Raw genomic sequence first — 17,565 nt, 5'->3', positions numbered from 1 at the left:
TAAAGAATGGCACATCTGAAATAATTATCACAGAACAAACTATAAAAGCAATGTTTTTATTTCCTGTGGCATATGTCAAATAGTATTTTAAATGTTGGCATTTGACATATTCATTTATAGTGTTATTGGGAAGTAAGGAGCCCTGGTGGCACAGTAGTTAAGTGCAGTATTAAAGGCAAACTACCCAGAGCCTGGAGTTTGATTCTGACAAGGCTCAAGGTTGACTCAACCTTCCATTCTTTTGAGGTTGATAAAATGAGGACCCAGATTATTGGGGGAAATATGTAATAATGTTCTACATTGTAAACTGCCCAGAGAGTGCTGTAAAGGGTATATACGTTTAAATGCTATTCCTATTGCTGTAAAAAAAAATGATCTAGCAAAGTTTGAAAGGAATGCTTTGTTGTTAACATGCTTTTGAGCAAAGCACCTCTTCGAAGCAGGTTTGCAAAATGATGATACTTTCTTCTGGGGTTTAAAGTGAAGCAGATAGATTCTCCTTTTTGCATGAATCCAAGGCTTTATTTGGCATGTTTATAAGAGGCTCCTGAATGTGTATTTTACAGCTTCTAAAACTGCTAGATGAGGCCTCCAAGCAGTATGAAATGCCAGTATAAAGTGAATTATATCAGTCTAGTGCAAAGAATTCTATCAATATACATAAAGCCAGTAACACCTCACACAGGCCCATAACAAATCAGTTGAGCAAGATAAATTATGGTCTCTGGATAGTATATTCAATTAGGTGAGTTCAGTCTTCTTATTTGGACTAGTAGAGACATTAATTCTTTTTGGACAAAAAGTATACAGTGTCTACCTATTGTTTAAAGACTTTTTACCATCCTAATAGCTAGCATTGACAAGATGACATTTTAATATCAGTAGGTTATGTGTCTTTTGGATCAAACTAGTAGATTCAGAGGATAAAAATAACAAGTGGAAACAAGAGAGGAAAATTTATTTTCTTTTGCTGTGCTTTTTTTTAAAAAAACTAATTGTTAAGACTTTTCAGCTGCATCCTTGTTCCTGAGCTATCTTAGCAGAAGTGCTGTACAGGTAGTCCTCGACGTATAACCACAACTGAGCCCAAAATTTCTGTTGCTAAGTGAGACATTTGTTAAGTGAGTTTTGCCCCATTTTATGACTTTTCTTGCCATAGTTGTTAAGTGAATCACTGTAGTTGTTAATTTAGTAATTCAGTTATTAAGTGAATCTGGCTTCCCCATTGCTTGTAAGAAAAGGTAATCACATAATCCCATGACACCTCAACTGTCATAAATATGAATCAGTTGCCAAGTTTCTGAATTCTGATCACATGACACTGGGGATTCTGCAATGGTCATAAATGTGAAAAATGGTCATAGTTCACTTTTTTCAGTGCTGTTGTAACTTTTAATGGCCACTAAATGAACTATTTTAAGTTGAGGAGTACCTGTATTTTATAGTAGTAATTTCCCAAGTTGAATTTATTTTCCATTTATTATCTTTCCTTTGTATTGGTTTACATGCATGTAACCATCATTCAATTCACTTTCGAGGTAAGCAACATTACACAAAGTATTGAAAAGATATAACTATAAAGAAAACAAATTAAAGATGCATGACAAGAAAAGGAAAGAAAATACAGCTAAATTTATCATTAACTGATATCATTAACTACCTATCCCTATAGGAGTGGTGCAGTGGTTACAATGCAGTATTGCAGGCTAACTCTATCCACAACCTGGAGATCAATCCTGAAGGGGCACAAGGTTGATTCAGCCAGGTGAGTAAAATGAGGATCCAGATTCTTTTACCATACAAATTGCATAACTACCTCATTCCCACATTATTCAACTTGTAGATATGTTTCCCCTGATATACCAAATTGAAAGTACCATATAAAATTAGGCAAAAACATGTTCTATATTATGTTCTTATATATGTATCTTTTAACAAAAGACCACATTCTGCCCACTACCTTCATGCAAGCAGTAGGTTATCTTAAATTTTCTCCATCTAATGTATCAATGTACACTAAAGAATGCATGTATAAATTGCCAATATTTGTGTCAGTTTCCTTGCCAATAATATAGTGAGATCTGAATAAAATATGTTTGCTCACATTCCCTTGATGAACCTCCAAAAATATAATAAAGTTATTCCCAGCTCACTCAGTCCTGAACCATTTGCTAGGTATTCTATTTGTCCTTGCAAATGCTTTACTTCACCAACAATAGAAAATCCATTGTAATTGTTCTACTTTTATTTTAATTTTTTATGCCTTCACTTCTATGTTCACTTTTTCCTCAAGATCTACTCTTTATATTCCCAAATAATGGATTGTCTCAATTCTGGACTATATAGCATAAGCCAAATCATAGCCCAATTTTACTCAAAGCAAGCTACCATTGTTCTATGCAAAGCTCTATGCAGACTTACATAGAGATTTACCTTGAAATTCTATGTATGTCTGTACTCAACCAATCTGGAAGTGTATTTGTGTATTGACATATACTGTATTCAGGTTTCTTTTATTGGTTTCCCATATTGAAATGATGTTGAGAAAATGTATCATGTATTGCTTTGGCCTTGCATTTCTTTATGAAGTTTCTGAGCATTTGTGCCACACTGCACAATATCAGTAATTATTGTGGGATTCTGCCAGTTACGGCATCAAACCTTTCAATACATGATAAGCGTGCAAGGATTGTTCACATTGAAAGTTCTCTATTATATGCAGCATCACAAACACTCAAGTTTTTTCTGTGACTCTACACATTGATCAGCCCAAATCATAATCATAATTTTCTAAACTGGAAAGAATTAAGCTTCACTTTCTATTAAAATAATTAGGATTAATGGGATTAATATGGGTTAAGTTATTCCTAATTAACTTTCAAGCATATGTGTTATACACTATCTGTATTGAAAATTAAACCTGTTCTTACTTCTAATAGGAAAGTTCCAGAAAATAAATTCATAATAATTAACGATAATAGCATAAAATATATAATTTTACTAATGGATTAAAATAAATTTAATTTTCAAAAAGCATAAAAAGTATCTTCAGACCATTTTATTGTTTTGATTTTCTTCTGATTGCCTTCAATATTACCTAGATCTAATGCAATGGACCATAGGAAAAAGTGACAACAATGCCAGAAGTATCACTGCACAAGTCATAACTTTATGTCTTATTCAAAGCTATTTTTCCCCTTCACATCCTTTCTGCTTCAGCATTTTCAAAACATCCTCATGCTTCATTGAAGAAATCCAGCTTTCCTTGTCTGTGAAATGATAAAACTAAAATACTTGTTTGCTTAGCTACTGCACCAGATGTACTTTTCCCAGAAACTTAAAATATTTCTATGTCTAATGCTAATCCATATTCCATTGTCTCAGATTTCTCTCAGGGCAATACTGATGTCATTGTATGCTTTATAGAGTACTTATTGGATATTTTCCGAATGATCACAAATTGGCTATGCATTTTGCCACTATATCATTAGATGCGGTATCCATTTCCAATATTTCCCTCAGTAAAAACAAAGCAGTAAATCATCCAGTTGTTCAGGCTCAAGTTCCCTGCCTTCCATTGCCAGTATTCCATTTCAGAATACTCAACATTTGAAGACCCCGTACTTTTAAGTTTGCTGTGTCCCATACTACCTATTCAAATTGGATATTGAATTATTATGAATTTTATCCCATTCCACTGTAGCTGTTTTAAAGACAAATCCTACAAAAGCTCATGCTTTACCCATAGTTATTTGACCTGCCTGTTCAGCTTGGCATCTGCTCTTCATGCAGAGAGGTCCTCTGTTGACTCAGATTCTATCAAAGAAGGAGAACACGAGTCATGCTCAGTTGTAAGACCTATCGAACATTGAAGCCTGCCTGACAAGATTCTTGCAAATTTGCTTATCCCTTGGCTACTTGGCTTTGAGCTACACAGAAAACCAGAGGAAGCATCCTGAAGAACAGAACAGAACCAAAACAAAAACTACCACTGCATCTATTTGACTATTTGACTAAACTACACTTCATTTTCTCATTTTAGTTTCCTTGCTGATAAATCTGTGGATTTTTTATATATATATAGTGTATATGCCTGGAAAATGCATTTGCCATTGACAGCTCCTCTATTAAAATATTATGAATAAAAGTATAAGCAAAATAAATATTAGAAGATGTTTGCAAAAGGACTTACAAAATAAGAAATTATTATTATTATTTAATAGTTTTTAGCATATCTTGAATATGCCCCAAACATATAACATTAGCACACACACACACACACATACACACATATACACATATATACACATATACATACACACACACACACACACACACACACACACACACACACACACACTATATATATATATATATATATATATATATATATATATATATATATATATATATATATATATATATATAATCTATAAGTTTTGTATAGTTTTATCTTTTTAATACCATATTGTAATCTGTCCAGATGTAAGATGGCAGCCAAAAAATTTAATAAAATAAATAAATAAATAAATAAAATATAATGGAACAGCATGCTACAATATCCAATGGAGCTCTCATCTTTGGACATATTTTAGTTGGTATTAATACCAAAGCAGCAACAGGATACAGACACGATTAAAAGATGTAAGGATTTTTAAGAGAAAATAAATGATAATTCAGTCTTGTAAAATGAGAAGGCATGGAAAAAAAAAATCCAAATTTCTCATTCTGGCTGAGTATACTCTTGGCAGGCTATCAAGATTCTGTGGTTATATTCTACAACAGTAAAATAGCATTAGTAAAATCCTTTCTCTGTTTCCTGACCTGGCAGACTTATGAAGAAAATGGAAGAAAATTACATAATCTTCCTTTTATTATGGTCAAAAAAAAAAGTTCTGTAGAATACTAAACGATAGAGCAGTCAGTAATGTGGCATGGCTTTTCAAGGAAGCTGATCCTATGCATGCATGGATGAATACAGATCATATCAACCAACTACTGCCACCTTAAAACATGTCTAAGAAGCACAAAGCAAGGTGCCCACTAAGCTGTGAGAAAGATGGGGGGAAAGAAGCACTGGACTAAAATTGGTATGGAAGTAAAAGGGAATTTCATTCTCAAATAGACAGAGAGAAATCAGTCTAGAATACACCAAAGTTTCTTATCTAACCACATTGTATTCTGGATAATTCTGAGAAGGTGGAGTCAAGAAACCTATGACAAGGACCTTATTTTCTCTCCATGGATATTATTATTTAGAAATCAAATTTATAGTTTGCCTATCTTACTGTCTGAGTGACTCTAGGTGCTTTACAAGTAAAAAAAAAACACCAATAACATCCATATGAAAAGTCCATACAAAAATAACAAATATACAAAGAGCACTCTTAAGCAACCAGCCAACTCCAGGATTTTGAATCAGTGACAGCAGACTTTCTCTGTATTAAAATGGCCTTGGAAGCATATTAAGTTGCTGTTCCCATAAAATTGTGGAGAGGATATTGTAAAGCTTATGAAGCAGTGGTCTGTACCCTTTTGCGGGAAACAACAGGACCAAGTTATCATATATCATATGCATATCCCTTATTTTGCATCCCAAGAACAGAAGAACAAACCTTAAAATCAAATAATACTCCAATTTTATGGCACGTTCTAGATTTTGATATCTAGAGACATATATCTATAACATTCACTGGTATGTGAATCAATCCTAAAAATAGATTTGTTCTTAATCAGAAAGGCGCTTGGCTTTCTTAATTTATGAATGCCAAGTGCTGCAGGCTTGTTTTTATATCTGCTTTGGAAATATAAAGCTGAGTATTCAAAGTTGCTAAATCTACACATTTGTTGTGAAGGTGAGCAGTATGCAGGTGTGATGCTTAAATAAATAAAAGATGATTTTAAAAAAGATTCTTGTTCACGGTTTGTATTCATTACAAAAATCAATGTAATTGTTGATAGACATATACTCCCTGTTTTACTTATTAAATGATTTGTTGTTGCTGTCAGAAAAAAGAAGTTAAAATGTATCAAGAATAATGATACCTATGGCAGTGAAACAAGATCAGCCATGGAGCAGAAATGAACTGAATTACACTGGCTACCTAAGTGTTTAGCCTTTGTCAGAGGAAAAATTATGTTAATGTTTTCTATATTTGGCTTAACACTGGTTTATTGAGCGTAAATGTTTGAGGCCTAGTTGATTTGAGTTAGGCCTTATGCCTGTTATAAAAGTACTGAACCAAAGTCCATACTATGACATATGTCATAATTTAAAGGAAATATTTGTAATTTGCACTGTAGCTGTGTCTTGCTCAATATGAATTTGCAAGTTTGCTCATTTTATATGTATATTTAGAATATGAGATTTGGATGTATGGGAAATGAGGAAGTAATACTTGCAGCAGAGTGCTAGTTTCAAACCAACACATTATAATGGTTATGTGGAAAGATGTGATTAACAGAAAGAACAGGGAACTGATTATTGTTTGCTGCAAGATCAGCAGCCATGTGTTTGTGGTTTTAAGATATAAAAGAATGAAGTTAGGATGGGATTGGGACCATTTGGTCACAAGCCATCCACTTGACTGCTAGTTCATTTGCTCTTCATTGCAATGGGTTATTGAATGTAAGTATTGAATATGTGTTCTAAATTCTAATAAACTTCTGGATCTTAAAGTGAGACTTTTGTGGTGTGCTGTCTCTAATGAGTTTTCCCCCTGATACCTTGGATCAGGGGTGTCAAACTCGCAATGTCACGTAATGTGTTACGACATATCACAACTTTTTTTTCTATGGCCAGCAATGGGGTGGGCACGGTTTTGGGATGACACATCCAGCCCACAGGCCAGCAGTTTGACTCCCCCTGCCTTGGATGATGACTGACCTGTCCACCCAAACAAGTTTATTGTCAAATCTGAACTAGAGTTACCAGCACTTCTCCATGCCTAAAAAATGAATGCTGACCATAGTGCATGCTAGGTTTTTGTTGTAAATTGAATGCCATTGCAAATTTGGAAGTTCCACTTCCTTAGGTAAAACATGGACAGAATTTTAAAGGAAAATTAGCTTGTTAAAATTGGCTGTTTCTTCACACAGATATCAGAAGTATCCATGTAGGTTTTCTCAGCTAATGATCTAGAGACATTGAAGATACCTGACTAGCTTACCATACCCAAAATTAACATGCAGATCACAACTAAATGATCCTTTGGATATTCACACATCTCTGAATGTGTAGCTCAAAGAGTTACTGAATTTAAAATAAAACTAGTTATAAAATGCATATTTTTTCTATATCTTTCATTTAGAAATGCAAGAAGGTACTGTATATTTTGAAGGCAAAAGCATACCTTTTTTGCTGAATATGCAAGAAATTTGTGCATGAATACATGCAAAAATGACCCAGTTTTGAAACAGGTAATTCTAGCTTTGCTTTACAAACTGCCCTTCTCCTTCTCAGGGTTTAGTAAGAACATAACACAAAAGAGAGATGCCAAATTGTGCTTAATGCCAGAAACACATTACTCTTTCCTCACCATTACCATCCACCCCTTATCTTGAAAGACATTCATTGGTTGCTCATTATTTTTAGGAACACTTGAAAGGGCTTGTGTTTGTGCTTTAAAGGTCTAAATTAGTGTTTCTCAAGCTCAGCACCCTTAAGATGTAGGAACTTCAACTTCAACTCTTCAAATTCCCACCCGGCATATCTGTAACTTGGCTTTCTGTGGATATGAACTTATCTAATCATAGGATCATTAAAACAGATTTTCTTACAGATGTCCTCACTTTCTGAGGTCCCTTCCTTTCAGAGTTGTTCTTTCCTCTCTTTCTCCTTTACACAGCTCTCTTTATTTTGAATTAGTCAATATTGATTTTAACTGTATCCAGGGCTTTTTTTCTCATAGAACGCTCAGAATGGAGTTCCGGCACCTTTTTTGAATGGAACCTTGTAGGGTAGGCAAGGCGGGTTGTATGACATGTGTGAGTTCCGGCACCTTTTTCTTTTACAAAAAAAGCACTGACTGTATCTACCAGATTTCTGTATTGTTAGTCACTTTGAATGACTTCTAGCAGAAAGGGAGAATGTCCTTGGATTTAATATAAATAATAAGAACTACCTGTGTATTTTATAAAGCTATCCTAAGGAGACATACAAAAAGAATTGTTTGCAAGATCTCAAGACATCGTATGATGGCCGGAGAATGGAAAATGCTTTGCTTCAACAGCTTTCCTTTATTTGCACGATTGTTTAAATGTAGACTTTTCCCATTTTTGTCAGCTGTTGTTCTGCACAAATTATTGATGAGTCAAACATACCATGTTTCACAGAAAGTGAAAAAAAAACTTACTTTAATCTTGAATGGTATTTGTTATTTTTTTAAGTAAAAATATCTATCTTCCTAACAACTATATCAGTTTGGAAAAGAATGTGAAGAGAGTGTGCCTGGAGCATTTACATTACTAAGGGGTAAAGGCAGAAAGCATTTCTGAAACTAAAAGGAAATCCAGATGTCAACAAAATCTGCTGACATAGATATCCTCGAGATTTTGTAATGTTTTTCCAGGGCAGACTCAGCATCTTCCGATAGAAATAGTAGCAGCACAACAGGCTGAAGAAACCACTCTGATGTCCATAGAAAAACAGTTAGCTGTAAAATAAATGTAAATATTTGATGCAGCACCAATAAAAGAAAAATTAAGTCTCATGATAGTGAGTATTCAGGATTAACATGTCCTGGCTACAATTTCCAGCTCTTCTCTCAGAATACAACTATCCGTTGATATTGATTTATTCCTTAATTTGATTAAATAGATTCCACTGCTTAAATTTTGTCCCTTTGCCTGATAAAAAGATATGTTTGTGCTATTTAACATCAGAGTATTTTGAATATTCCTATCATGAAAACTAGTTGCAAAGACTTTGCTACTATGCCAAATATAGCATGCAAAATCAGATTACTTGTTCAATGTTTTAACCAGCCATTATTGTATAATATGATTCACTGCAACTTTCCAGGATCGTAGTTGAAGCGCTACTTCATAACCTACTTAAATATTTCTAATATGTCAGTTGTCTATATGCTATAATTTATAAACAGAAAATGCTCTTTTGTGTCATCTAATGTCTGTATTTTTGCAGCTGTTTTCTGCTAACTCAAATATATTGATATGTAAACATTTCAGAAATTGTTGAAGTATCCAATTGTCCTAGAAGGTTAAATTGTTAGAGAAAGAGCAGGAAAAGTGTAGAAAAGGATATCCATGTTGAAGCAACTTTGAACTGCAAATTGAAAGCCATTCAATTCTATCTCTTTGTTAGAACTAGAATTCCTTGAAAGTTGCACCCTGTTAAATTTGCAATAAAATATATTGATCATATATTTTGAGAATCTTAAAAGAAAGCCATTACATTCCTCAATGGGCTTGCAGTCTTCTGACACAACAAAACTGCATCTTTCCCCCCCATTTTTCCATAGCCTTATTATGTGATTAGTTAAGCAAATGATAAGAGTATTCTGATTCAAATTTCAAAAAAAGTGTACCATATTGGGTCATGAACATGGTACCCTTCCCCAGGAAAGCAGTATTTCCCATGTTGCTTTTTATAGATCCACAATTTCAGATGACAATCTGCCAAAATACTGAACTTCTTATATTACTTTCATACATGTTACGATGCATGTACAAAAGAAGAGGGCTTGCAAAATGATGAGGCAATACCATGTCTGTTGTTTTATTTATTTGTTTGTTTGCCCCTCAATCACTGAAGTAACCTTAGGGGAGAGTTATACACTAAGACAGACATATCAAACTCGTGATGTCACGTCACGTTGTGTGATGTGTCAGAGCTTTTTCCCCATTGCCCGCAATGGGGTGGGTGCGGTTTCCTCCTGACATGTCTGGCCCGCGGGCTGGCAGTTTGACACCCCTGCACTAGGATTTTAAAAAAAAAAAAATCATGGAAGCAATAAAAAGAGCAAAACAAATAATAACAAATTGGTCCCCTTAATTCTCCCTGCCTCTGTGATATCTCTGATTAAATTTACATGATAAACAAATAGTAAAATATAAAGAACAAGAAATCAAACAAAAGGAAATTATGCCTGAGTTCACACAGTGGATCAAGTCATGGATTGTTTTAGCATAAGCAAGAATGATTAGGTTCTCATATAACAATATTCTGTAAACTACACACTACATGATGCTTTTTGTCCATAATACTAAACCAGAATCACATTATGAGTTTGTGCAATATTTGTACCTATCTTTGGCAATCATGCTTATGCAAGCCTGTTATTACAATACTGTACTCCTTTGTTGACATATGGTAGATACACATTAGCTTCTCTGAGTTAATATTGTAATTGTCAGAATTTTTAAAGCTAGAACATTGAGGTAGGACTTGCTACATGTGAGACCAGGTACAAAATGAGTTAGGTTTAGTATTAGGATCTTTATTTTTTGTTTTGACATTCACCACTTCAATTTAGTATTAGAAAACAATGTTGAGAAACCATGTATATGATGATATTCCCATTAGTTGCATCTTACAAACATTTTTGCATATTATTATTGTCATTATTATTCTATTTATTATTTTAATGGTTTATAATGCATTCAAACTGAATGAATGTAAGCTGCCTAGAATCATTTCCGGTGAGATGACCAGCATGTATGTTTAATAATAAATAAAATAAATAAATAAAAATAAAATAAAATAAAATAAAATAAAATAAAAACAATAAACAAATATCAAAATATTAGAAGTATAACATAGTATATTTACTACCCTACATACTGTATTTAACCTAATGAAAGTCTTATTAAATTAAGTGGAACTTACTTCTAAGCAGAAACATATGTGATTACATATTATAGCTAGAATCTAAGCAAATATATTGGTAAACCTACTACATGCAGTACTTATTTCTTTTAATTAAGTAATACGTTGTATAGCCATAGCCAGTAATAGACAAACAGTAAACAACAATTACATATTCATGACCTGTAAGCCCTATCTTTCTGTTTCCACAAGGTTTAGAGAAGTATACATGAAATTATTCCATTTCATCATCCAAACAATTTTATCAGCTTTATTACCGTTAATAGATTAGAATAAGATTAGAATAACTGCCAGAAAGAAAGTTGAACAGCATTTTAAATATAAAGTAATAGAAACTTGAGAAAAACTGGCAAAATGTCATTCAGCTATCTTAATGATTCCAAGGAAACAAAGTCCTCCACTCTAAATTGACTGCAGTGGGTCTCTTGATACTGACAAATAATAAGTAACGTACAGAAATGCTACCATTAGAATTATGATTAAATACATAAGAAGGATTGGTATAATAAGCATCAAAACATTTATTTTAAAAAGTCTGTAATGAACTCTTGTATTAAGAATTGGTTAACAATGGTGCATGATATTAGCTAATGATGTACAGAATTTTTATCTGTTTGGATAATCCCGTAAGAAAAGAAGATGAGATATGAGGTTAGGTTTTCTTTACACACAGGTTTTTTTTTTAACTACACATCTTATTGGAATTATTCTATGCCATTATATGATCATCGGACCATTCTAGGAACTGCTGTTGATTTAAATTATAACATTCTTCTTGATAAGGTGAATACATTTTTAATGTAAGGAGTAAGAAGCTCAACAAAAATTTAACAGTAACCAAATATAAAAAAGAGAATTGATGTACAAAGCAATGCACAAGTTCTTCCCAACATTATAATTTTTTTAAAGAAATTATTTTATTTGTCGGCAAAAAAGACATTCTTTCATGTGGATGAAAATATTTCTTCAAAGTAGTTGAATAGATTAGCATTAACTGAAATCTTCATAAGTCAAGGTTCAAATTCTGTATATACTTATTGTGGAATAAATCCCATTTACTTAGTACAACTTGCCTTCCAAAATAACTTTAAATATTGCACATCACAGAATGAAACCCAAATGCCACTGGTTTAATTAGATTATGCCATATCTAGCACACATTTATGAAAGATACTGACAATTACTTGTGATATATCACTTCAAATACGTCAAAACTCCTGGCAATTAAAATTGATTAGAAAGAATATGTCCACTGAGCACACCTTTTTGGGAAATACTGGACAAAAACGTTTCATTATATTATTCCTAAAGCTTCTCTGATTTGTATATCTTATAGTTGGATAAGCAGCAGCAACTTTAGAAGTTAAGCAATTAATTCAATACATCTGCCATCGATAGTAATTTCAAGAGCAAATATTAGAATATCTGTGAATTATATGGAACTTTGAAAACAATCTCAATGTTTGGGGAAGGTCTAATAACATTTAAAACAATATTAAAAGGAAAAGCCAAGAGGGTAAAATTTCTCTATAGTTGTATTAAAATGACAATAATTAAAGTTCAATTTACAATATAAGAAAGAGTCATCCAAGTAAAGGAAAATTCCAGGGTAGCTTTTCAGTAGCGCCATGAGGGTCATAAACTTCTCCTTTAATCTTTTAAAAATATTACTTGTCCATCCCTTTCAAAGATCCATATAATTGTTATATAATTGTTCTTGAAATTATTATTGATAGGAATAGTAATTAACCGGAAACCATAACATTATTGGAAAATATTGAAGGCATTGAAAACATCATTTACCATACCTTCATGATGATAATGCAATTTAAAAATGTTCTATCATTTTAGTCTTATACTTTTCTGCATCAAAGATTTTAGGCATAACAAGAAACTTCTTCTTAGCCAAATACTGCATATTTTTGCTTGAATTAAAGCAATAACTGGATAGCCTCTTGCCAGAAAAGAGTAAAAAATTAACAGCAAATATAATAAAGTGGTCTAGTAGTTGGATATAGGAACCTATTTTATGTATTACTGTTGGTAGAGCAGTAATAATTATGGCAAAGTAGCCTCAGAGTAGTAATCATTTGTAAACCACTGTTATTTTGTTATTCTTATCATTGGCCTGTTACAATATAAACTAGTACTATATGAATCTTTTTTGGGCAATCAAAATTCACTGTTTAAATGATATTTATTAATTTGCTATTTTTACTTAATCATCAGTTGGTTTGTCACTGAGCATTTTCAATGGAATATTGACAGATAGAAGAACACATTCATGTATGTGCAATCCTTTCCTGACAATTAATGGGCTGGTTCCACACTGGTTCTGGATGAATTAAGAATGTAATTAGAATTAGTAGTCATTGAGGTGTTACTTTCAGGAAGGCTATTCTATCTATAGTGAATGTTTGAAAGATCTTACAGCATGCCAACAAACTGGAAAATTCCAACAGTCTTCTAAGAAAATACATTGTTCTCTGGAACAGGCTTCTAGGCAATTTCTCTTTATCAAATGCATGTTGTGAGTTGAGTGGCTCATTCTAAGTATTAAATAAATAAATCAGTTAATACTGAAACTCATTTTAAATAAATGCAGAAGCCCCAAGAAACAAATACATTTTTTAAAAAAAAATCATTGCTTTTAAGTTAAGCCATGTTTATGAAATGACATCATTAAACAAAAGTACAAACTTACATTTAGATGAAGTTGATTCGTCCAGTGGCCAATGATTTTATATTCTGCACTTCTATTGGTTATTTGATACTGGAAGATATCGTAACGTCCAGGTGCATCTCCATTTTCATTGAAAATGACAGGTGTTCCAGCACTCCCTATGAAAGATAATAAAATTCTTACCTAATAAACTTAATTTATTACTGGAATAGAATTACATCACTTTGGCCACTAAAGTAGAAAACCAAAAGAATCCTGAAAAATATGATATTCTTCTGAAAAGCAAGTATCAGGGATCAAATAGTTATCAATGAGTCTGGAAGCTAGTGTCAGAGATCAAATAGTGACCAATGAGTATTAATTAATGAATCTAATATAACTTCTTGTACTGTTTTTAGATTTATTGATTGTTTAGTTATTTCAAAAAGTCTGGGACTGGTGAATAAGAGGCCACATTATCAGAGCATATACAGTCAGCATGTACAGTTTAATTTGTATCCAGGTTCAGCAACAATCAGGCTGGGTGATTCTATTGCTATTTTATATGTCTATAGTGAAGTATTCACTTAGTCTAGGCATTAGATCATTTCACCTTTTCATGAACCCAGAGGAATGTAAATATTAAGAGATGATGTAATAAAGAGAAGGCTGGAATTGCAATGAAATGCTCTTAGTCAATTTTCCAATTTATTGGAAAATAATTGTTGCTCCAGATATGCCATTTTCCAGTGCTTTGTTTTATGTTTCCTCCACCCGCATTCAACAGTCTGTCAGCCAGTCAGCATTCTGCTTAATTCTTAGTTTATTTGTGAATTTGGTATTTCTTTCTTGCAAATCTCACTGTGATTATATAAGAAATATTATATGACATTATGTATCAGTTTATACCAGATCCTGAGTCTGGCATTAATATAAAAGATTGGAATTAAAATAATCACTTCTTGAAGTAGAATGCAATGATTGCTGAATTGTTTTTCACATATCTTTTCTTATATTTATGTCCTACGTAAATTATTTTAAAGAAATGGTGTGGTGGAGAAAGAGAATTGGTACAGTCTCCAACATTGTATTAGTAGATTTCTGCCCATTTGCCTGGAATTTCCCCAAATGCTGGTTAGAATCTTCTGCTTCATGGAGTTCTCCAACTATGTTGAAAAGATTTGGGATTGTACAATGAACAAAGGAAGTAGATGAATCTTGACCATTACTGAATGAAATTTGATCGGTGGGCAGATCACAACAAAAATCTGGAAAAATGTATATTTTATGTGCTACATAAAGCTAATATATACAATTCATAACTAATTTTAATTATTTATTTAGCAATTGTCAGAAAAAGGAAATATGTTTGAATTAATACATGCAATCTAAGTGCAGCTGGTGACAAAATGCTCCTTTTAATATAGAAAAAGGAGTCAATTCTTTAGACCATTATATAACTAATAGAAAATAAATGTTCTTCCAGCCTTGACAGCATCATTTTTCCATGACCATAAAATATGAAATATCCCCATTATCATTTTCTTCCTGATGGTTTCTAAACTACTGGTAAATTCATATATATATCTAAAGCAGTAGAAAATTCAGAGTCTCCTGAATAAAATTAAAAACATACCCACATAATACATGTGATTATTTCACTCTGAGCACCAAATATCCAATTAGCCAGTTACCCACATTATTCTTAAAAAATATAATGATGTCCATTTACATCAGAAGAATCAGTGCCAATATATTCCTACATTTTCAAATGCACTTAAATATGCAATTATATTTGTACAATGCTCTCACTCCGGGAATAAAAAACTTACACATAATCAAGCCTTTCGGCTTTGTAAGCAAGCAATTCCTGATAAAAGAAGAATGTATTTTGACCAGAATATAAAATAAAAATAGATCAAATGAAGCCATATTGAGAGTATGCTAAAGTGTATACTTCACCTATCATTATTACTAATTTGCATCATCAGAGTTGAGTGCCAAGGTAGATTATTGCTGGGTCATTGTTTTTTTTTTACTATTGCTTTCCTTTTTAATTGGCAGTTAAATGGAGCCACAAGATAGTCAGATGCAAAAAAATAAATAAATTATACAGGTGGGTAAAATAGAAAAGGAAAAACATCTATATCAACTTACAGTCCTCAAAACCCCAAAAGGTATATTTAAAAATGGAGAACAAAATCTGTTTGCCTTTATTCTGCGTTCAAGTGGAAGAGATACAATAAATTGAAATGAAAAGAGAGCTAATAAAATGATAAGAGCTTATGTAAAAGACAGAATGCCAAAGCAAAAATTATCAACAATTAAGTGGAATGAAAGGATTCTAATATGAAACTGTCGCATTGGCGATAGAATGAACATTCTACTCTATCCAATTCAGTGATAAATGAAGTTATTATCAATGTGAAATCCCAGAAACAGAGCAGCATTTCAAACAATCTAAAATAGAAAATTATTGTTCTCCAGGTATTAAAACAAGCAAAAAAAAGAATTCTACTCTAAAAATTTATTTATAGTGAATGACTGTAACAGAATCTTCCATCCTATCAGGAGAATTACAGTCTGTTCTGAAGTGGAGAAAAATTAAAACTGATGACAATTCTATGGGTGTTGGGTTTGTTGTTGAGAAAAATTTGCTTCAAAATCAGGTTTATCAGAAAGCAAGAAAAAAAAGAGAGAGAAAGCAAGAAAGCAAGCAAGCAAGAAAAAGAAGAAAGAAAAAGAAAGGAAGGAAGGAAGGAAGGAAGGAAGGAAGGAAGGAAGGAAGGAAGGAAGGAAGGAAGGAAGGAAGGAAGGAAGGAAGGAAGGAAGGAAGGACATCCTCCTCTCTGTCATATTTACAGGTACATTTATCACCCACAAATAGGACCAGTGAACTGCTCATTAAACAAAGTGGTTGCTAAGTGAAACTGTGACTGTTCCACTTCAGTTTTCCTTTGCTTTACAAACAGGTGAAGATTGTAAAGATGAGTATTGGTTGCAAAGTTATCTTTTCATCAACATCATAATTGTGAATGGTCACTAAATGAGAGAGTCGCTAAACAAGGACTACTGATAAAAGAACTGTGGACAATACAACTTTGCCAGATGTCATTGGTGATTAAAGGAGAAAACTATCACCTAACATCTTCTTGGCCCAAGATTCTCCCTACCCCAACTTTAATTACTCTCTTATTTATCACTTTCTCCAGATCTCATAGAACAATTAGTCTTAACTAACTTAACAATCAAAAATCTTTCAGCCCCAAAATCTGTTGTACAAGTTAAGGCTTAGTGACTTGACCATTCAAGATCATCTTACCCCAAAAGATTAGTCGAAAAACAAAAAATTCAAAATGTTTTAAGTTAAGTAAAAGACGAAAGGCAAAGTTTGTGTCGCAGGAGTATCACCTACCATTTGTCCATAATTAATGGTAACATAGATTTTGTACTGCTGATTAGAAAGGTCAGCCCAATAAACTCAAACATAAAATTAAGCAAAGTAAGGAGAACATTTTAAATAGCAAGTTCAGGACTACAGTGGGAGCCTCCTGGCAGTCATTCCAGTACAGCTTTCCAGATTTGTTGTTGTTGTTGTTGTTGTTGTTGTAAGATAAATCACATAAAATTTACCCTAGGTCTCTTAACTATCTGGGGGCTTCAGTGTATTGATAGAAGCTGAATAATAACTATTCAGTCAGATGACAAAATGCCTCGTGATCCCATCCCATCCCCGGAGACGACTGTCACCTTCTTGACAATTGTTCTTACTTCACTAGGGACGTGTAGACGTTACTATCCAAAATTTAATTTTACAAATTGATGGCAGAGTTATTGTCCTGTTTAATAAAAGAAAGCTTACTTTGTAGAAACATTGTGTCTTTCCGCTTTTCTTTAAATAGCATTCTTAACTTTAAATTATGTAAAAACTAAGAATACAAGAACTCAAGGGAACCTGCCACTTCAGTTATTACAAAATTGCCAAAGCAATTTTACTGTCTCATTATCACATAATTTCATTTCATAAAATATCTAGAGCACATAGTTAGCTTTC

General features: G+C 32.8%; 1 protein-coding gene across 1 annotated transcript in view; it reads right to left on the bottom strand.

The window, feature by feature from the left end:
- Positions 1-17,565, bottom strand: part of GRM8 (glutamate metabotropic receptor 8) — a gene marked incomplete at both ends in the record, with an annotated part of 557,094 nt that overhangs the window by 93,577 nt on the left and 445,952 nt on the right. Inside the window, one exon of the mRNA XM_081331179.1 lies at positions 13,554-13,690. Coding sequence (XP_081187305.1) covers positions 13,554-13,690 — 137 coding nt within the window. The remainder of the gene's footprint in view (positions 1-13,553; positions 13,691-17,565) is intronic.

This window comes from Vipera berus (assembly GCF_964194415.1).
Source record: "Vipera berus genome assembly, chromosome: 6".
Classification (NCBI taxonomy): domain Eukaryota; kingdom Metazoa; phylum Chordata; class Lepidosauria; order Squamata; family Viperidae; genus Vipera; species Vipera berus.
Note: the sequence above shows the minus strand (reverse complement) of the source record. Positions and strands in the feature narration are given on the sequence as shown.